The 22,886-nt window shown below is 39.2% G+C and overlaps 1 protein-coding gene across 10 annotated transcripts in view; it reads left to right on the top strand.

Moving 5' to 3' along the window:
- SEMA5B (semaphorin 5B) overlaps positions 1–22,886 on the top strand; it is a 578,355-nt gene that overhangs the window by 381,590 nt on the left and 173,879 nt on the right. For all 10 annotated transcript variants that reach the window (XM_058195316.1, XM_058195280.1, XM_058195269.1 and 7 more), the window contains one exon: positions 8,270–8,369. In XM_058195316.1, coding sequence (XP_058051299.1) covers positions 8,270–8,369 — 100 coding nt within the window. The remainder of the gene's footprint in view (positions 1–8,269; positions 8,370–22,886) is intronic.

Below are 22,886 nucleotides of genomic sequence, written 5' to 3' on the forward strand. Positions count from 1 at the left end.
CTTCCTCTATCCATGAAGCCTCTCCGTGGGATGCAGAACTCTGGTTTCTGGGGTCTTGTCACATTCAAAAAGATCCCACTGATCAAAAAGCTCTGCACTACAAGCCATGGCCCAGTACACATTAAAGGGAAAGTGAAGGCTGCAGTTAGTACATTTATTCTACTCCCCTGAATACCAATCTTGCTTTTTATAATAACTGAAGAAATAAATTATGCGTCCAATGTGAGTGCTAAAATAGAGTTCTGCAACTGAATATCATGGCATTTAGGGAACTCCGGCTCTTGTTCAAATACATTTTACCTTTTTCAGAGAAGGACACAGCTAGGAAATTGCTCCAACATGAACAAAAGATTTCTGATGACATCTATCTCAGGTCTTGATTATTAAGTACAGTATTTTGATTATGGCTATTTGTGTGTGACAGATATACAGTTCTGTCCACTTAAAAGACCCAGAGGCTGTAATCAACAACCTCCTTAATTTTGTTATTGGAGAAGGAAAAATAACTAGCTGGTGCTGTGTAAAAAACCTTTAAGATACGGTTGGACTAATATGTATGATAGAAGTTTTATATCAGAACTTTAGTGAATTTAAAGTAACCGGGCAATTAATCTGAGGACGTAAAGTCATGGGGCCACTTCATAATTTGATCAGTGGCAAGGGAATTTATTAGGGAGTTTACACATAACTTACTGGGGGCATGCACTATAAAAAGTGACTTGGCAATCAATTCTCATAGTTGATAGAAAAACTTATAGACTGTGTAAAGTGAGGAAAGGACATGGATTTTATCAGGTAAAATTTTCCATCTAATTTCCGGTGCTGTGCTTGGAGGATATTTGTTCCTCTCAATTCATAGAAGTGCAAGATTTAGATGGACCAATACAGAACAGAAAGAAATATATATTTCATGGCTTCTGTGGCATTATGAGAATGATGGTGACTTCTCATATGTTTACATTCTGTATGGGGTGCTATGGGGTGCTTATAATTAGCCATTCTGTATAATTGGCCATTCTGTATGGGGTGCTTATAATTGGCCATTGTTGTGAACAGACAAATCTTGTGCGTTTGTAGGTGTGGTAAACCGGTGTCACAAATTTTGCTGCAATTAAATCAATTGCACCTGAGCAATATTGGGTACTGGAGTGGGATGGAGAATTATAAATTTGAAAAATAAAAATAAAATAAAAATAAACATGGCTATTTCCTCTTGGGATAGGTTACAAAGACAAACACAAAGAACACTGAGTTGGATTTGTCACGAGTTATTCATTTCTAGGATTCCTGCTTTCTTCCAGAAAAGAGGTCTTTTTAATTTTAATTTGTATGAGGATTATAAGGAGTTAGGTAAACATGGTCTGCATTTTGAAGGCTTTTAGTCAAAATCAAGGCATTGCTCTAAAAGGGGACAGAAAGGAAAAAAAATAAAGAAATGGAGGTAAGGGAAGAAGAAAGAAAGATGTGAGAGTTGATTGGATTCTTATATGTACATTTCATCTAGTGTAGAGAGGTAAAGTCGTCTGATAGATGTGAGGTTTGTTCTTCTAGATACAAGTTGTGTGTTTATTCCCAAGATGTCTTTGGCATTTGGCAGTGACATTTAATATGGGGCATCCCCCCAAGTGCTTGGTTCATAGCTGTCATAGGATTGTTTGATCCTCTTTCCCCTCAGAGAATAACATGAGTGCAGAAAGCCTGGCAATGGTGTGAATTGGGGTAACTGGTAGTTTGGACTATCAGATAAAGACATGCTGTGTTTAATCATCTCCCAACTCTATAAATATTTAAATTTATGAAGTGACATGTCATGCAGCCTTTAATTTAGCAATCAAAAAGGGATTCTTTATATACTTTGCCACCCATGGTCATAAGTAGAACTCAGGGTAGTTACCTGTTACTTCTCTGCCTTGACTATCATTTTAAACTATCGTAGAGAGAACTGAGCTGCCTACAGTGCACATATTTTTCACCCAGTGGTGAAATCCAATTTTTTTTATTACCAGTTCTGTGGGCATGGCAGAAGAAGGATACTTCCCCCACTCCTGGGGGAAGGATATTGCAAAATCTCCATTCCCACCCCACTCTGGGGCCAGCCAGAGGTGGTATTTGCCAGTTCTCTGAACTGCTCAAAATTTCCGCTACCAGTTCTCCAGAACCTGTCAGAACCTGCTGGATTTCACCCCTATTTTCACTCCATAATTCTTTACTTGTAACTTTTTTATACCATTTGTTGTTTAATGGTAGAGATGATAGGAGAACCTCTTAAGCTAGTATGTCAAATGAAAAACAAAGGAGTAGGAGCAGCATTAAAATTCTGCTGCCTTTTCAAAATGGGTTTGTCAAAGAAAGGAAGAACACAAATCTATTGGAAATGACAAGAGCATCAAAATAGGATCCATAAAACGTTTCATTATTTTGAAACAACCCTCTGATCAGAGAACAAAAATGCTCAAACTTCTAGAGAATGCATGTATTATCTTGTTCTCCTGTCTAACGCATGCAGATTTTGATTATTAAGCTCTGACAGATCCATGCTTGAAATAAATTTATATTAAAAGGTAAAGGTTCCCCTCGCACATACGTGCTAGTCGTTGCCGACTCTAGGGGGCAGTGATCATCTCCGTTTCAAAGCCGAAGAGCCAGCGCTGTCTGAAGACATCTCCGTAGTCATGTGGCCGGCATGACTCAACACCAAAGGCGCATGGAACGCTGTTACCTTCCCACCAAAGGAGGTCCCTATTTTTTCTACTTGCATTTTTACGTGCTTTCGAAACTGCTAGGTTGGCAGAAGCTGGGACAAGTAACGGGAGCTCACCCTGTTACACAGCAGCACTAGGAATTTGAACCGACGAACTGCCGATCTTTCGATCGACAAGCTCAATGTCCTAGCCCCTGAGCCACCACATCCCCTGCAAATTTATATTAAAGAATTGTATTATATAATTCTTTATATTATTTATATTATATATAAAAATAATATATATTTTATATTATATATATAAATAATATAAATAATATTTTATTTATATTATATTTATATTAAAGAATTTAAAAAGAAGGTTAATAAGCTATGAGAACATCTTGATGATATTTTGGCATCTGTTATGGGTTTGCATATTGCTAAATGTTCTGGCAAATCCTGATGGGATTGGAAAAGGATGGTTTCAGGTCAGCCTCGATGAGTTAGTCTCCATGACTTCCTTGTTTCAATTATGACTACGAGGGCTTGAAAAATTCATGCCCATGGATGGAGAATTTTGAAACAGAGAGACTCGCATTACAATCTAAAGGAAGGAATTTTCAGACCCCAAAACATCATAGATCTAAAACAAGCCTCTTTGAGATTAAGGATTTACTAAATTCTACTTAGAAAGAGCTTCTAGTTTTGCATTTCTAATGTAAAAAAAGATAACCAAATGTCATTCATATATATACTGTATATGCATGTGTATGTGTCTTTAGATGGATTTTGTTTTTAAAAAAAGAATGAATGAAGAAAAATGAAATAGCTGGCTATTCTCTAATAGCGTTGTTTTGGAATATCCTCTAGTTATTGATATTCATGACTCTTATTTTGTACTGTATTAAGAGTAGCTGAAGGACACCTGGCATACTGCAAATACTGATTTGCAACAGTATTTTGTGCAGGGCTTGTTACAGTGGGGTTATATCTGGCATCTGGATTTCCAGTTTTCTAGAGAATCATAGGAGACTGCAATATTAAATAAATATTAAATAAAATTAGGTCTGACCTAAGCGTAGTTAATAAAATTATCTGCTACAATGTCCTACCTGTCAATGACTACTTCAGCTTCAACCACAACTATACATGAGCACACAGATACAAACTTAAAGTAAACCGCTCCAAACTCGATTGCAGAAAATACGACTTCAGCAACAGAGTGGTCAATGCCTGGAATGCACTACCTGACTCTAGTTTCTTCCCCAAACCCCCAAAACTTTAACCTTAGACTGTCTACTGTTGACCTCACCCCATTCCTAAGAGGCCTGTAAGGGGCGTGCCTAAATGTACCAGCGGGCCTACTGTCCCTGTCCTAATGTTCTCTTTTATTCATATCCGTTTCATGTTTGGTTGCGTTGGTTGATGATCTCTGGAGGGCCAGGGATAGGGGTTATTCCTCTGCCCTGGTCCTATTAGATCTCTCAGCGGCTTTTGATACCATCGACCATGGTATCCTGCTGCACCGGTTGGAGGGGTTGGGAGTGGGAGGCACCGTTTATCGGTGGTTCTCCTCCTATCTCTCCGATCGGTCGCAGACGGTGTTGGCAGGGGGGCAGAGGTCGGCCCCGAGGCACCTCACTTGTGGGGTGCCACAGGGGTCGATTCTCTCGCCTCTCCTGTTCAACATCTATATGAAGCCGCTGGGTGAGATCATCAGTGGCTTTGGGGTGAGGTACCATCTGTACGCGGATGACACTCAGCTGTACTTTTCCACCCCGGGGCACCCCAACGAAGCTATCGAAGTGCTGTCCTGGTGTCTGGAAGCCGTACGGGTCTGGATGGGAAGAAACAGGCTCAAGCTCAATCCCTCCAAGACAGAGTGGCTGTGGATGCCGGCACCCCGGTACAGTCAGCTGCACCCACAGCTGACTGTTGGGGGCAAGTTATTGGCCCCGATGGAAAGGGTGCACAACTTGGGCATTCTCCTGGATGGACGGCTGTCTTTTGAAGATCATTTGACGGCCGTCTCCAGGAGAGCTTTTTACCAGGTTCGCCTGGTCCGCCAGTTGCGCCCCTTCCTAGACCGGGATGCCTTATGCACGGTCACTCATGCGCTCGTGACATCTCGCTTGGATTACTGCAACGCTCTCTACATGGGGCTCCCCTTGGAGGGCATCCGGAGGCTGCAGTTGGTTCAGAATGCAGCTGCGCGGGTGATAGAGGGAGCCCCTCGTGGCTCCCATGTTACACCAATCCTGCGCAGACTGCACTGGCTACCTGTGGCCTTTCGGGTGCGCTTCAAGGTTTTGGTTACTATCTTTAAAGCGCTCCATGGCATAGGGCCGGGTTACTTACGGGACCGCCTACTGCCACCGATTGCCTCCCACCGACCCGTATGCTCTCACAGAGAGGGACTCCTTAGGGTGCCGTCCGCCAGGCAGTGCGGACTGGCGACACCCAGAGGAAGGGCTTTCTCTGTGGGGGCTCCCACTCTCTGGAACGAGCTTCCCCCAGGGCTGCGCCAACTTCCCGACCTCCGAACCTTCCGCCGCGAGCTTAAGACACATCTATTTATTTGCGCAGGGCTAGCCTAGGGTTTTTAGTTTTAAATTTAGTTTTAATGGGGTTTTATACTATTTTAGTGATATTTTAATTTTGACCTAATTAATAAGTTTTTTAATTGTTGTTTTTATTTGTATTATTCTTATGTTTTTATTTGGCTGTACACCGCCCTGAGTCCTTCGGGAGATAGGGCGGTATAAAAATTCAAATAAATAAATAAATAAATAAATAAATAAAATGTATTTAAATCATGTTTATACTTATATATGTTATCTAATATGTGCTTGACAAAATAAATAAATAAATAAAAATAAATAACATTACAGGGAGATGTTTTAAGGGCTGGCAAGGGAGTAGGGAGATCCTAGAAGAGGACACCTGAGGGAGAGATGGTTAACATTTGGGCATTGAAGCAGCTGGCCTCCCAGTGGTTGCTTCTAGTCTTATCCTTTAGTTTTCAAAATGAACATAACCCCCCACTCCAAAAAAATGTGTTAGTAGAATCAACCATTTTGTCAAATTTTAGCAGCTTAATTTTGGTGTATGGCATGGAGCTGCATGTGTCAGGTGAATCACATGTCTCTGTCTCTGATTTAGTATACTATGACATACACACTGCTAAATTCATGTCCTGTTTTCGCGATTGACGGTTTTCTGGCTTCTGCAAATGGGATTCAGCATTCCTTCATCAAGCATTTTAAAATTCTCTAGCATCATTTTACAGTTTCTGCGTGAACTGCATCATGGTGATTACGGAAGCTTTTATATATTCAAGAGGTGTCATATACAGGTAGTCCACAACTTACAACTATTTGTTTAGTGAATGTTCAAAGTTACAACAGTGCTGAAAAAAGTGGCTTACAACCAGTCCTCACACTTAACAACTGTCACAGTCATGTAATCAAAATTTGGACGCTTGGTAATTGGCATGTTTGTATGACAATTGGTGTGTCCCAGGTTCATGTGTTACCATTTATACCTTCCCAGTCAACTTCTCACAAGCAAAGTCAGTGGAGGAAGCCACATTTGCGTAATGACCATGGCAGCAAAGATCATAAAATTGGGCGTGATTCACTTAACCATTTTGCTTAGTGATGGGAGTTCTGGTAACAATTGTGGTTATAAGTTGAGGACTACTGGTAATAATAAGACTTTATTAAGTTCCTCTTTCATGTGAATCTGTATTCTAGCCAGTCATTGGGAGCTTTTGAGTAAATCGCCATTAGAAGGTTAATAATAGACTCTACTGCTCCTTACCATCCAGCCCAGGTGGATAAGCAGATAGGACCTTAAAATATGACCTAAATTTGATAATGAGTTGGAATAGTTTATCTCCAAATTAGCTGGTGATACTGTGGATAAATAAACATTACTGGGGATGGAAGTTCTCCTTTTGAACAAATGGATGTGATTTTCAACTGTCACAAGGAGCAACTATAACAGGGAGCTCTTTCACACAGGTAAGGTTTGGGCCCTAGCAAATTTGATGACAATTATCTGTGTTTTACATGTACCCCGTCTGATAGATAGATAATAGATAGATAGATAGATAGATAGATAGATAGATAGATAGATAGATAGATAGATAGATAGATAGAATTCTTTATTGGCCAAGTGTGATTGGACACACAAGGAATTTGTCTTTGGTGCATATGCTCTCAGTGTACATAAAAAGAAAAGTTACGTTCGTTAAGAATCATAAGGTACAACACTTAATGATACTCAGAGGGTGCAAATAAGCAATCAAATCATACTAGGGAAAAAACCAATAAAAATCGTAAGGATACAGCAACAAGTTACAGTCATACAGTCATAAGTGGGAGCAGATGGGTGATAGGAATGATGAGAAGATTAATAGTAATAGTAATGCAGACTTAGTGAATAGTTTGACAGTGTTAAGGGAATTATTTGTTAGCAGAGTGATGGTGTTCGGGAAAAAACTGTTCTTGTGTCTAGTTGTTCTGGTGTGCAGTGCTCTATAGCGTCATTTTGAGGGTAGGAGTTGTAACAGTTTATGTCCAGGATGCGAGGGATCTGTAAATATTTCCACAGCCCTCTTTTTGACTCGTGCAGTATACAGGTCCTCAATGGAAGGCAGGTTGGTAGCAATTGTTTTTTCTGCAATTCTAATTATCCTCTGAAGTCTGTGTCTGTCTTGTTGGGTTGCCGAACCAAACCATAGAGTTGCAGATGACAGACTCAATAATTTCTCTGTAGAAGGAATTATTATTAACAATTTTACTATTGTCATAATTTTTCTGTGGGACTAACCATGAAAAATATCTAATAGTTGTTGTTGGTGTAAAATGGAAGGCTGCTAAACACTGCAGGATACAGGTACCATATGATATCCTGAAATTTTGATTGCTTATCTTAGCTGTTAAATGTGAAATCTCCAGAGGATTAAGATAACATTTCTACCATTAAGAACCAGTGTTAAAATGGGCCCCTTTAAAGGACACACAGACATAACCACACACCCATGACCACCTTCTTAACTCCCTTGAAATTTGACTCATTTCTTCTTCTCTCAGCATTTATTATTTATTTATTTATTTATTTATTTATTTGATCGTATTTATATACCGCCCTATCTCCCGAAGGACTCAGGGCGGTTAAAAAATTGTAAGAACCCATCTTTTTTAATCAGGCTGTTGGTTGTTAATTGTTTTAGTATTAGAAACTTCTGCCATTAAATAGCCTTTGCCCAACCTGCGATAGTAAGATATGAAGCTACAGTCATTACCTACTACATAGATTAGAAGACTGACCATTGAATTGACTTTATTAGAATTAATTAGAAAACTGAATTGAATTAATCAGAAAACTGACAAACCTTGCTACAGTAGCTGCTACCTTGGTGACCACCCCCCATTATATCAAAGTGGAATTTCATAGTTTGTTAATTATCCACATATTGAATGATACTCCGTCGGAGATCCATTAGTTGAATGCCATGTGGAAATCTTGCTCACCAGTGATGTCATTGTTCCTCTATCTTTTTTTCATTTTTCTTTGCAGATCTGAAGCCTTGGGTTTCAAATTTCACATACTCTGGTGTACGGGACTTCTCTCAGCTTGCTCTAGATGCCAATAGGAATCAGCTCATAGTTGGAGCCAGGTAAATTAGAACCTTTTAATTGGAGCAAGATTGCTTCTCTAGTCCATTGCCTGAATGTGACTGTCTGCAAAAAGAGATTGCTTTTTCAGCCTGCAAGCACACTCCATGTTGCTTTTTTAAAGCAAAGTCTTAATTTATGTAGAAAGGTTTTAGAAATGCAGTAATGATGTTGGAGAGGAGAAAATTGCCAGTCATTCTTGTGGGGAAAAAAATGTAAGTAAAATGAGGAATTAATGAAGCAAAAAGCTGTCATTTCCTACGGATCACAAAGGCTATAAAATCTTTTCTCAGTGAGGTGGTGTCCACATGTATGGAAACAGAACTAGATGAAAGAAAGAATTCAGTGCATTAATGGAGAACATGTTCACATAGTTACATAGTAAGGCAATTTGTCTTGGAGAAGTTTTAGTTTGAATGAACGATCATCTGCGCTATTGCTAGAACACTTTGCAGAAAAGGATTATGCCCCCACTAACTTTTGCATAACCTATGATTACTAATAATGCCACCATAAAATTAGCAGTCCCTAGTTTATTCATAAGTAGCATTTATATCCTGACAGCATTTAAGAACTGAAATTACACCTTCCTAAATTCTTGGTATTTCTGTAACTCAAAGTGCCTGAGATATTATCATGGTAGCATTTAAAGCAGCTCTCTGAAATAGCCCAATCTTCATATTATAGGTGAGATTATCCAAGGATACATGAGAGTTGTAGGAACAGGTTCCTTCTTGGCTCTTAAATCTTTTCAATGCCTATTGCATTATACAGTCTTCCTATTGCAAAAACGTTGCCTTGCAAGGAAAAAAAAAAGTTGAATATCCATTCGTCACATCCTGGTTTATTGCTGGCTTTTGGGGGCTTGTCAAAACATACTGTAATTGTGAATTCAGATAACTCTAGAATGCCACAGTACCACTCAAGAAGTTCAATATCTACTGTATGGAGTGCTTCATCCCTGATTTTAGGCTCTTGCCTTTTGGATCTGGCTTCGGCCTTCAGGTTCCCTTGAAGCTATTTCTCACTCTGAAAAGTGGCCCCATAGCAGAGGTGGGTTTCAGCAGCTTCTGATCAGTTCTGGAGAATCGGTAGCAAAAATTTTGAGTAATTCGGAGAACCGGTAGTAAAAATTCTGACTGGCCCCACCCCCATCTATTCTCTGCCTCCCAAGTCACAGCTGATCAGGAGGAAATGGAGATTTTGCAGTAACCTTCCCCTGGATTGGGGAGGAAATGGGGATTTTGCAGTATCCTTCCTCCAGAGTGGGGTGGGAATGGAGATTTTACAGTATCCTTCTCCTGCCACACCCACCAAGCCACGCCCACCAAGCCATGCCATGCCCACCAAGCCACACCCACAGAACCGGTAGTAAAAAAAATTGAAACCCACCATTGCTCCATAGACCTTTTAAATCTACTTTGAGAATTTAAAAACCGCATTTAATTCCTCATTTGTCTGAAAGGACAGCATTTCCAAAGAGCAAGGAAATGGCAATTAAAGGGTAGCAATGTGATATTATCATCTTGTTCAGAGATGAGATAGAGCTAATGCTGGGCAACATGTATCTAGTGGAGAGGTAAACATAAATCACCTAGATGCCTTTTGATAAAGAACATACGAGAAAGATTACACATACAGTGCTGTTTTTTTCTTTATTTCTGATCAATTGTGCCAAATGTGCTAGATCTTGTCAAGACAAGAACATCTCCAGATTGGATGCTTAGAAGCAAAATGCTTAAGTGTGTTCGTATTAAATTGTGCGCATGTACTGGCTTAGACCACTAAATGAAACACTACTATTTTGTGGCTGAAAAAAAAATGGTATAAAAAACTAAATCTAAGAAAAAAAGTTTTATTTCTTTGGAAAGAGCAGCAGAAGGTGTCATCTGGGATGTTAGATGGTTCAAGAACAATGGGTAAGAGGACAGCCAGAAGAGATGCCAAGAAAATATTCTGCAAAATCGCTGCTAACTTAGAAGGTTTTGTAAAATATTTCTTTTATATAATTATGATGTATTTTTGTTTGAATTATTTATTAAATTTATAAGCTGCCCATCTCGCAGTTCAAGGTGACTCTCAGTGGCTTACAGTGCAATAAAATAAACAAATACCAAAACAATTAACAGATAGTCCTTGACTTCCAACTGTTCGTTTAGTGACCATTTGTAGTTAGAACAACTCTGAAAAAAAGTGATTTATGACCGGTTCTTCACACTTATGACCACTGCAGCATTCCTATGGTCACATGTTCAGAATTTAGGAACTTGGCAACTGGCATGTATTTATGATGGTTGTACTGTTCATGTCACCACCATTTGTAACCTTCCCAGCCAGCTTCCAACAAGCAAAGTCAATGAGGGAAACCAGATTTGCTTAAACAATGGTACAATTCATTTAACAATTGCAGTGATTCACTTAGGTTGTAAAATGAGGCACAATTCATTTAACAACTGTCTAGTTTAGAAACAGACATTTTGGGCTCAGTGGTAGTCATAAGTTGAGGACTACTAGTATGACAATAAAAAAAATTAATAAGCTAAAAACAACAAGGGGAGAGCTGGGGTTCCTTTTCAATTAATATACCTCCAGCCAGCAGCTTCTTCAGGACCTCATGCCAGTCAGCATAGCCAAATTTTAAGGCTTTTCCTGAAGACTTAAAAAAAAGTGGGGGGGAATCTCAAGTCTTGTGGCAAGATGTTCCAAAGGGCATGGACCATGAAATAAAAGATTCTTGTCCTGGATCCCATTAGCCAAAATTCCTTGCGTGATGTGGTCTGAAGTAGGTCTTTTCTGCAAGCATGAGCAGGACGGGCCAATTTATAAAATATGAAATATGTTTTTGAGGAATTTTGATGGCCAAAAGAATAGATACAACTCCTATTATGACTTTTGAAAGGTGGTCCCAGGAATTAAATGTCTGCATGCTGCTTCATGTCTCTAGATTGTCAAAAAAAAGCAAACTGGATCAAGGGAATAATCTCAAATTTATATCTCTCTTTTCTTCCAGAAATTCAAATATATAATATTCCCTCTTTCAGTATAATTTTTCAATTCCCTGGTGGTTTTTTGGCCAGTAAGAGTCTGATGAAAAGAAGTTAGACATTTCTGTTTTGCTAGGCAGTCTTGGCTGAGAGTTTTAGTCCTTAAGGACTAATTTTTTTTTTGTCTGATTGGACTTTGGAATTCAGGCTTTCCCTCCCAAAAAGCCTTGGGACAACTGCAATTAATAAGGTAATGTTATCAGGGAAAATAAAGACAGATAGACAAATTACTTTTAAATTTTCATTTCAGTGCTGTTAGAGTTAAGCTATATAACCTTAATTTGTATTACCCTTCCTTGTCCCTCTGCTTGGTCCAGATCATTAAAAATTGCTAGCTTTGATATACAAATCTCAACCTCAGATACCCATTTTTGAAGCTTTTTCTGAGTTGTCATTCATAAAATAAAAATATTTATTCTTTGTTTGTGCCCTAATATCATTCAATCCCAAACTACATTGGGTGTGATAATCGTGTTAAAAAGGATCAAGTCACTCGTTTAAAACCTTGTTCTTGGCATAAATGGATGATGTCTTCTTCTAACCCAGGGGTCTGCAAACTTGGCTCTTTTAAGATTTGTGGACTTCAACTCCCAGAGTTCAGTAAGCTGGCTGAGGAACTCTGGGAGTTGAAGTCCACAAGTCTTAAAAGAGCCAAGTTTGCAGACCCTGTTCTAACCCATCTAAATTCCAGGTGAAATGATGTACCAACCCATTATAGAGCAGGAATTGCAGCAAAACTGGGGATAGAGGAAGTGAGAGTGGCAATTAGCTCCTGTTGTTGTATTTGAAGTTGGATAGGTAGTGGTAGATGATAGTGGTCTCCTCTCAGACCTACAGTAGAATACATTCAAATCATCTGCCAGTTGACAATACTCTTCAGTAAGGAGAGGAAGTCTGTTATTGCCAATGATATTTCAGGCTTTCCCACATAGTTGCAGGTTCATTAGCTGAGAAATGATTTCTCAGTAGCTTCTGTTTGCTACCCTGATCTCTCTTGTAATATATTCCTGGCCTGATTGTACAAGATTCTCTCTCCTTTCCCGTAGCTTTCCTCTTTGGTGCAACAGAATTGCTTGAGCTTTGCTGTAAACCAAGGCTTATTGTTGTTATATATACCCTAGCTCTTGGTAGGCACACACATGTCCTCACAAAAGCTAGTATATGATGTCACAATATCAGTAAATTCATCCAAGTCTGCTGAAGCAGCTTCAGCAATCAAAGCAGGTCTGTAGCTCTAACTTTGCCTTCTCAGTCTGTTCCACAGCTCCAATCATAAGGTAAAAAAAATCAATATTGTTAAAGAACTTAAATTATTATATTTATAAAATACTATCAAATTTTACAAAATTCATGCCTTAGGCATGAAATCTACTGGGTGATTTCTGGGACATACAAACACTCTCTCAGCCCAACCCACTTCACAGGGTTCTTGCTGAGAGAATAAGAGGAGGAAGGAGTATTCGTTATTTATAAAAATAATACAGATGAGATTTTTAAACAATCTTTAAAATTCAGAGAAGTAAAGAATCAGTAATTATTAAAAAAAATATTAAAAAGTCAGTGCTTGGATATAGATGCCCCCAAATAGACAGAATAATCTCAATTTAAATTCAAGACAAGTCAACCTATTCTCCAAGATGCAGAGGAAGCAGAAATTGGGCAGGTCTGTGGTAATTTGCAGAACCTTGACAGGACACCACAAAAGGGGTCATACTAATGACAGGAGAGTGGAATAGCTCCGTTCTATGAAAACTAAAATAAAATTTGGAAAAAGCCAAAAATGTGACATTGGTGGAAACGAAGAAGGAGACCCAGAGAAAGACAAATAGATTAATATTTAGAACAAATATCTTTAAAAAAATGTGAAGAAATTCTTTTCAATCAGCAAAAACAAGGTCTGATACTGAGTGTATTTTAGGCATGATCTCTTGCTCACAAAATTACAATGCAAATCAAAGAAAACAAAATTGTTAGATGAACGAGATATGACTTCTGCGTTATTCTTTATTATATGGTAAAGGTCAGTAATAGATTTAATGGGTTATATTTGATAAATGGAACATCTGAAGAATTTCATGGCCTCATTAAAAATAAAACAAATAAAAATAACCTGAAATGCAAAAACCCGAAGAAAGTGAGATGCCTTTCTGTTGACACAGTGAAACTAGCTGAAGAAAAGTGGAAGGCAAAATTGTAATAGATTATACTTAATTATTTAATTAATGATATTTATAGAGGATCATAGATGGAGGAAATTTGCCAAGGTGAATTTGCTAAGAGTTCCCTTTAAGAACAAAAAGTGACAAGAAATTGTATCTAAAAAGCAATGCAGAAAGACAGAAAGAGAAAGTGAGAGAATAGAGTACATCAATAGCACATTTATGGCAGAATTCCTTGTTTTGACCCTTGCTTAATTCTGTACACTATGACCATGTTTTCTGCTTACTTCCAACTTCATTGTTCCAGTTTTTTAATAATTATTATGCTATCTTGTTGATGTTGTGGCAGAGTGTTACAAATAATCATAGATCTATTCCTTTTCTGCTTTCCTTGCCTCTGGTTAGAGCAGGGGTGTCCAAACTACGGCCCGCGGGCCAACTGCGGCCCGTGGGTCAGTTTTTATTGGCCCGCAGCAAATTCTGAAAATATAATTGAATAAGGCCCGCACATGGCGCTTGAGCTCAACTCTGTAAAACCCCGTTAGCATCCCCTGAACACGCTGGCCAGCCCTGCCCCCCCTTCCCCAAGCAGGGCAAGGTCAGGGCAGGGGGCCCACTCCTGTGCGGGACCCCGGACCCCGCAAGCTCCTTACACAACCGCCGGCCTGGGTCGGGTCTGCGCGCTGGGCGGGCGACATGCCCCACGCTGGCTCCACATGCTCGCTGGCTGGCTGGCTGGCCCCCACCCCCCCACCTCCCCGCTCCCCCCCCCACCCCACTCGGGCGGGCGGGCGTGCTTCAGCCGCCCGCATTAGGCTCCGTTACAGCCTGGCAACTCCCTCCCTGCGCAAAGCCAGAGCGGCTGCCAATGGCTCCATTAGCCACAAAGCAGCAGCGAAGGCGAGCCGGTGTCAGCCGCGGCTGAGTACCTGGCATCCCGCCTGCCTCCCGCGGGCCGCCCCCTCGCCCTTCGCCGGTGCCGGATGGGCAGAGGATGAGGAGAGATGGGCCAAGCTTGCGGGTACTCCATCCTCTGCCGGAGCCAGCAGTACCAGCCCGCCGCATCTGACCTGTGAGTTCGGCCGCGGGCATCCCTGCGCGGAGTTGGGAGACTTCGGGGGAATTGGAGGAAGGGGCAGAGGAGGAGGAGGAAGGGACGCCCGCAGGACCAAGACTGGGAGCAGCCTCGTCCGGAGGGGGTGGGTGGGAGCCGGCAGGGAGGAAGGGAGGCGGGTCGGAGCCTCCGCGAGCGAGGCGACTTAAGCAAGGCAAGGAAGGAGTTGGGGAGACGCGGCGTGGAAGAACAAAAGGATTTGCCGGAGGTGGGGATGGGGACTGAAGGGGGGTGGGCAGCGAGCAGCCCGCGCCGCTTCCCCGCCAGTCAAGAACGCGCGCAAGAGGCAGCAAGGAAAAAGTTTTCCGTAGGCAAAAGATGACACGGACGCGGATTGCCGCCTGAGCTGTCACGTGGCCCAGGTGGCCAGGGACGCCTTCCCACGCAGACCAGGGTCGCGCTAAAGCGGCCTGGAGAGACCCACTTGGGCGTGCGGTCAAGAAAATCAAGAAAAAAAGTATTGTACGTTACTTCCTTTATCAATCACCTTGCTGACATTTGCAAAGAAAAGTATAATCAAAAAGTATAAAACAGTAGTCCGTAGTGCAATTTTGTGACTGGATCAATTGAGGTGCCACTGAAGGTGTCTTCTTACTCTTGGTCTACAGAAGCCAAGTTCTGAACCTGTTCTAACCCATCTAGATTCCAGGTGAAATGATGTACCAACCCATTATAGAGCAGGAATTGCAGCAAAACTGGGGATAGAGGAAGTGAGGGTGGCAATTAGCTCCTGTTGTTGTATTTGAAGTTGGATAGGTAGTGGTAGATGATAGTGGTCTCCTCTCAGACCTACAGTAGAACACATTCAAATCATCTGCCAGTTGACAATACTCTTCAGTAAGGAGAGGAAGTCTGTTATTGCCAATGATATTTCAGGCTTTCCCACATAGTTGCAGGTTCATTAGCTGAGAAATGATTTCTCAGTAGCTTCTGTTTGCTACCCTGATCTCTCTTGTAATATATTCCTGGCCTGATTGTACAAGATTCTCTCTCCTTTCCTGTAGCTTTCCTCTTTGGTGCAACAGAATTGCTTGAGCTTTACTGTAAACCAAGGCTTATTGTTGTTATATATACCCTAGCTCTTGGTAGGCACACACATGTCCTCACAAAAGCTAGTATATGATGTCACGATATCAGTAAATTCATCCAAGTCTGCTGAAGCAGCTTCAGCAATCAAAGCAAGTCTGTAGCTCTAACTTTGCCTTCTCAGTCTGTTCCACAGCTCCAATCACGAGAAGGTAAAAAAATCAATTTTGTTAAAGAACTTAAATTACTATATTTATAGAATACTATCAAATTTTACAAAATTCATGCCTTAGGCATGAAAGCTACTGGGTGATTTCTGGGACATACAAACACTCTCTCAGCCCAACCCACTTCACAGGGTTCTTGCTGAGAGAATAGGAGGAGGAAGGAGTATTTGTTATTTATAAAAATAATACAGATGAGATTTTTAAACAATCTTTAAAATTCAGAGAAGTAAAGAATCAGTAATTATTAAAAAAAACATTAAAAAGTCAGTGCTTGGATATAGATGCCCCCAAATAGAATAATCTCAATTTAAATTCAAGGCAAGTCAACCTATTCTCCAAGATGCAGAGGAAGCAGAAATTGGGCAGGTCTGTGATAATTTGCAGAACCTTGACAGGACACCACAAAAGGAGTCATACTAATGACAGGAGAGTGGAATAGCTCCGTTCTATGAAAACTAAAATAAAATTTGGAAAAAGCCAAAAATGTGACATTGGTGGAAACGAAGAAGGAGACACAGAGAAAGACAAATAGATTAATATTTAGAACAAATATCTTTTAAAAAATGTGAAGAAATTCTGTTCAATCAGCAAAAACAAGGTCTGATACTGAGTGTATTTTAGGCATGATCTCTTGCTCACAAAATTACAATGCAAACCAAAGAAAACAAAATTGTTAGATGAACGAGATATGACTTCTGCGTTATTCTTTATTATATGGTAAAGGTCAGTAATAGATTTAATGGGCTATATCTGATAAATGGAACATCTGAAGAATTATTGAATTTCATGGCCTCATTAAAAATAAAACAAATAAAAATAACCTGAAATGCAAAAACCCGAAGAAAGTGAGATGCCTTTCTGTTGACACAGTGAAAGTAGCTGAAGAAAAGTGGAAGGCAAAATTGTAATAGATTATACTTAATTATTTAATTAATGATATTTATAGAGGATCATAGATGGAGGAAATTTGCCAAGGTGAATTTGCTAAGAGTTCCCTTTAAGAACAAAAAGTGACAAGAAATTGTATCTAAAAAGCAATGCAGAAAGACAGAAAGAGAAAGTGAGAGAATAGAGTACATCAATAGCACATTTATGGCAGAATTCCTTGTTTTGACCCTTGCTTAATTCTGTACACTATGACCATTTTTTCTGTTTACTTCCAGCTTCATTGTTCCAGTTTTTTAATAATTATTATGCTATCTTGTTGATGTTGTGGCAGAGTGTTACAAATAATCATAGATCTATTCCTTTTCTGCTTTCCTTGCCTCTGGTTAGAGCATCATCTTGAACCACCATAATATTGATTGGCTTGCCTGGGTCTTGAATTAAGATTCAGCAAGTTCTTAGGTTGCATTCAAGCATTGACTTTTGAGAACCTTTCTCTAATAATGTTGCCTACTACATTTCTTCTGTGATTTTCTTGCCTGCAGTAGATCTGATAATCCTCTGATGTGAAAAATGACTTATTATAGTCCATTACAGTTTGTTGATTCTCAGAAGACTGTTTTTTTGCAATTTTTGTTCTGGCCATATGAAATTTCATTCTTCTGACATTTCATGCAGCAATGCTATGGATGTCTATGCTGAATTTTCTTTTAGCCTCTGGGCATGTTAGCATCGGGATATCCTTTCAGCTTTAATACATGTAGATCATAAACCCCTTTTCCCAGTAGCTCTCTAAATAACTTCCAACCTGGGGGAGGGGCTCGCATTTTGGTATCCTGCTGATGATAATTTAACTGAGATTTGAATCTACTATAATAATCAAAATTAAATTCTGGAGCATCTAATTGCACGTAGTTGTAACTTTTCCTGAAAAAAAAAGTTATAGCTGATTATCTTTCCTATTATCTCAATAAAGGTAAAGGCAAAGGTTCCCCTCATACATACATGCTAGTCATTCCCAACTCTAGGGGGCGGTGCTCATCTCCATTTTAAAGCCAAAGAGCCAGTGCTATCAGGAGACATCTCCGTGGTCATGTGGCCGGCATGACTCAATGCCAAAGGTGCATGGAACCTTCCCACCAAAGGTGGTCCCTATTGTTCTAATTGCATTTTTTATGTGCTTTCGAACTGCTAGGTTGGCAGAAGCTGGGACAAGTAAAGGGAGCTCACCCCGTTACGTGACACTAGGGATTCAAACTGCTGAACTGCTGACCTTTCGATCGACAAGCTCAGCATCTTACCCACTATGCCACCACGTCCCTTAATTATCTCAGTACTCAAGTTCTAATAATAGGCCCATTTAACCGGTCTCTGAGATAAACAACACAGTGTAATTTATTTACCAACTAAAAAAATCTAAGTTTTACACTTTCCTCTGGGAACATATTCCATTTATTTATACGTATGTATGTATGTATGTATGTATGTATGTATGTATGCATGTATGTATTCTCCCCATCGAACCAAAGACTGCTATCTTGGTTGCGAATGTCCATTGGCTGTATTTATTTATTTAATTTATTTCATAATCAAATTTATGTAGTAGCCCATCTTACAAGAATTTACTCCTAGTGGTGTACAATAGTTAGTAAAAAAAGAATACATGTATAAAAACAGACATTTAAAGTGGAAAAATCAGCATTAAAAATGGAAAAATCAGTATTAAAAATGGAAACAATTAAAACTAAAAATATATACAAAGCCTAAACGCAGAGAGAGAGAGTGCAGCCATCTCAAGAGTAGAGTCATCTAAATAAGTTTCTGGTTATGTCTCCGCCACAAATCTGAGGGCATAGCCAGATCTTGATGGATTTCTGGAACATAAAAAGTGATATGGCACTAACCTAAGTGGGGGGGGGGGGAAGGAATGTTACATAACACCACAGTAGAGAAAGCTCACTATCTGGGACCTGCCAAATGTAGATCCCTGGCAGATAGTATCCACAACATGCCCTGTCTGCTGAATCTGAAAAGAGAATCAGAGACTTCCAAGCTGATGTAATTTGAGAAAGGCAATCCCTCAGATAACCTGGTCTCATTACAATAAGGAGTTCTAAGTTTAAAATCAGCATCCTGAATTGGATCTGGCAACCCTCTCTTGATAGAATACTGTTGTTATTTCTTTAGTGTATTACCTTACATCTAAATGTCATATGGTGAGAGAAAGAATAGAATAGAATAGAATAGAATAGAATAGAATAGAATAGAATAGAATTTTTTATTGTCCAAGTGTGATTGGACACACAAAGAATTTGTCTTGGTGCATATGTTCTCTGAGTACATAAAAGAAAAGATACGTTCATCAAGAATCATAAGGTACAACACTTAATGATAGTCCCGTGATGGTGAACCTATGGCACATGTGCCACAGGTGGTACACATAGCCCTATCAGTGGGCCTGCGAGCTCAGCTGATTTTTGGGCCTTCTGGGCCCACCAGAAGTAGGGAAACAGGCTGTTTCCTGCCTCCGGAGGGCCTGGGGGTGGTGGGGAAGGCCCGTTTTTCTCTCTCACTGGCCCCAGTGCCTCTCTATGAGTCTGGGGAGGGTGAAAATGGCCTTCCCCACCCCCATTCGGAGGCCCTCCAGAGGCCATAAACAGCCCATTAATCAACTTCTGGTTGGACAGGAAGTGATGTTTTTTGCTGTCCCCAGCCTCCAGAACCTCTCTAGTAGTCTACGAGCCTACCAGGCCATCGTGTGCCAGGCGTGGGGGAAGTGGGGGGTGTCACACACACATGCGTGGGGGTGGGGCGCATAGAATTATGTCTGTGAGCATGCGTGTGCATGACCACCCCACCCCCCTCCTGGCACGTGATGGCAAAAAGGTTAGCCATCACTGTGATAGTCATAGGGTACAAATAAGCAATCAGGAAACAATATCAATATAAATCGTAAGGATACAAGCAAAAAAGTTACAGTCATAAGTAGAAGGAGATGGGTGATTGGAACAAAGAACTCTGTTGTTTGTTTGTTTGTTTGTTTGTTTGACAGCCTGTTTGTAAAATGCCCAACTCATCTGTTCTGTACTCTTAAGTTATTTCCATACCATCAATATCCCAACCCAAAGATAAACAGCTAAACTGCACAATAGTCCCTGTAGCTAAAGAACCTTAGTGCTTGCTGTTTTTCATTGAGTGTTTTTCTACAGAGGATGTTGAAGGATCTTCATATTTGTTGAAGTTCTAACATTTAAAACAGTAAAGAACATTCATTTCCTTGTTCCATTTTGTATTATGCTGTAGTAAGTTACAATAAGTAATCCTATAAACTGTGAAGAATTTTTCTCTAGATGATATATTAAGAATAAATCTCCAATGCTACTGAATATACCTGTTTTACATCTCTTGAAGATAGTGTCAGAAAGTTACTTTACTGTTATTTTCCATTTTAATATACATGATATATAGATATATAAAAATCTTGAGTGCTTACTGGAGCAAAAGTAGATTATCAGTCAATCAAATAATTAATCGTTAGTACAACAACAACAAAATCTGTAATGGTTTGAAAAAGAGCGTTAAAATGAATAAATCATATAATAGCTTTGTAGCAGCAGATAATTAAGAGACAGCCAAAACTCCCATGATGAAGAACGGAAAATGTAAAAAGCAGATGTTACTTTCTTTACTGAACACTGATATTCCACATAAGGCTTTTATCATTATATAATTTTTCTGACTTATTCCAAGAATAAAATAAGGAGTCAAAATATCATCACCTTCTATTTGGAACCGTTTCAATATTTCCCACCAGTTTGTCAATATTTGAAATTACAACAATAATTATATTAAGAAGAAAAAGTTAAAATGGTTACACAATGCATGTTATTTATAATGTTATCAGAGGTGCCTATAACAAACCATATGAAATTTGTTGGATATGATTTCACGACACAAAGAGTATTGTACAAAGTTTTGTTTGAAATTTTTCAGACGGAGTATTGTTTGATGCTAAATGTATGTATCAGCATTATGAGATTGGGTACCATATTTATTTATTTCGAAATATCTAAACTACTTCAAACATAGTTTACAAAACATAGAAATAAAACAATTAAAAGCAATTATCCAATGCTTAAAACTTTGAATGGAACTATTTTGGAAGACCTTCTTAGATTGTTAATTCTTGTATTTAAAGAGGGGAGCCTTAAGCTGATGTTAACTAACTTTTTATGAAGAAGCAATGCATATCACATAGAACCAGCTTTTTATAGGTCTTGAAAACAATTTGGTGGCGTTTGAAATAGTTTATGTAACTAAATAAATATGTCACATTGTTCCATAGTATGTATTCCTAAATAGACTCCACGCCAAGCAGCACATGTTTGTCACTTGATTGAGTTGGGTGGCTATAGAAATTGAATGGATGGATGGATGGATCAATCAGTGAGTGAGTGAGTGTGAGTGAGTGAGTGAATATTGGGCTGTCAGGAATGATCTTTCTGAGCTACTTTCAAAATCAGAAATTTATGTAGTGGATATACAGTAAGTATAACCCATTTTGTAGAAATAATGTATAGTTATTTATTAGCGCATGTTCAAAAAATACATGGCTCTCTAAAAATTAAGAGGTCTCCTAGCTAGTTGCAGATGAGTGTGGGTTTTCCCCCCAATTATAATTGGAAAATAATTATTTGGGGGAAAATTGTTGTATAATGAATGGACCAGGTATTTCACTATTTTCTTCCTTTTTAAAATACAGTACATTATAGCAATGTTGGGCTCTTCACAGCAATGTCCCGCTGTGGGCATTGGCATATTGGCATTCCAGAAAGCATGCACAAAAGAGGAACTTGTGTTGGAGAGCCCTCTGCAGCTGCAAAAATAAATCGGGCTTTTTGTTCTTGCCATAGGATGGAGAACCATCATACCAACTTGCTCTTCAGGCATGGCTTCCAGGTATAACCTTACAGGTATTCCAGGAAGTGTTGAGTCAAATAGGTATTGACCTGAACACTCTAGGGCTGCCATGAGATATTTTAAAAGCAAAGACAAAAGTGTAGACAATTGTAGCAAATTTCCAAATTTCTTGTAATAGTAACAGTAGTAGCCACTTACATTATTTTTAGCCAGTATTTGCTAAGTTGCATTCAGAGTAAAATGCCAACATTTGCATAAAGTAGAATCTAGTGGCATTCTTTTACATCCTTTTTTTCTTTTAGAAATAGACATCATTAATGCATTTGTTGGAACTTTGTGCAAAGTGCTCACTATTTCATTTTGAGAACTCGAAAAAGTCAGAAAGCAAAAGCATTCCATACTACATATTTCTTTCTTCTGGGATTAGGACCTCTCATAGAAAACCACTGTGTGCTTTTCTTGGGACTGATAGTGTGAGTTATGCTGATGTTTGGAAGAAGGCATTAAATCGTCTTAAAGAGGAGAGGAAATTAGGCATTGTGGGAAAGGATCAAAGGTAAATTAATTGGCTTTCTTTTCAGTTACCAATTGAGAAAATGTCTTTTTCCAGATCAAATGCTCTTCTAACTGGTTAGGCTTGAAAGGGTGGTTGAAGTTTTTGTTGTTGTTGTTTAGTTAAAAAGGAAATTGCAGCTAAACAACTGCCCCATCGCAAATGAGGCATTGCAAGAAAGACAAGAATAAAAGTTTGTTATGATTTCAGCTATTTACTCAAAATCCCCCCTCTAGGAGAACAGTCCAGTCATATTCATAGTTCTCCTTAACTTCTTCCAGAGATATAATTAATGAATAACTGCTTAAAATCATTGATACATATTCTTTTTGAGGGGTAAACTATGAATATATTTGCTGCTATATGCAGCTCTATATTTATTTATTTATTTATTTATTCATATTTTTATACCGCCCTTCTCCGAAGACTCAGGGCGGTGTACAGCCAATAAAATGACAAGAATCCTAACAAATTAAAATACTATATCAAGTTTAAAAAACTGATTCAATCGCTGTATACTTAAAATATTAGCTAAAATTTTTATCAAAACTAAAACCTTAGTAAAACCCTATTAAAACCCACTCAAACCCC

Source organism: Ahaetulla prasina, chromosome 1 (assembly GCF_028640845.1).
Source record: "Ahaetulla prasina isolate Xishuangbanna chromosome 1, ASM2864084v1, whole genome shotgun sequence".
Classification (NCBI taxonomy): Eukaryota; Metazoa; Chordata; class Lepidosauria; order Squamata; family Colubridae; genus Ahaetulla; species Ahaetulla prasina.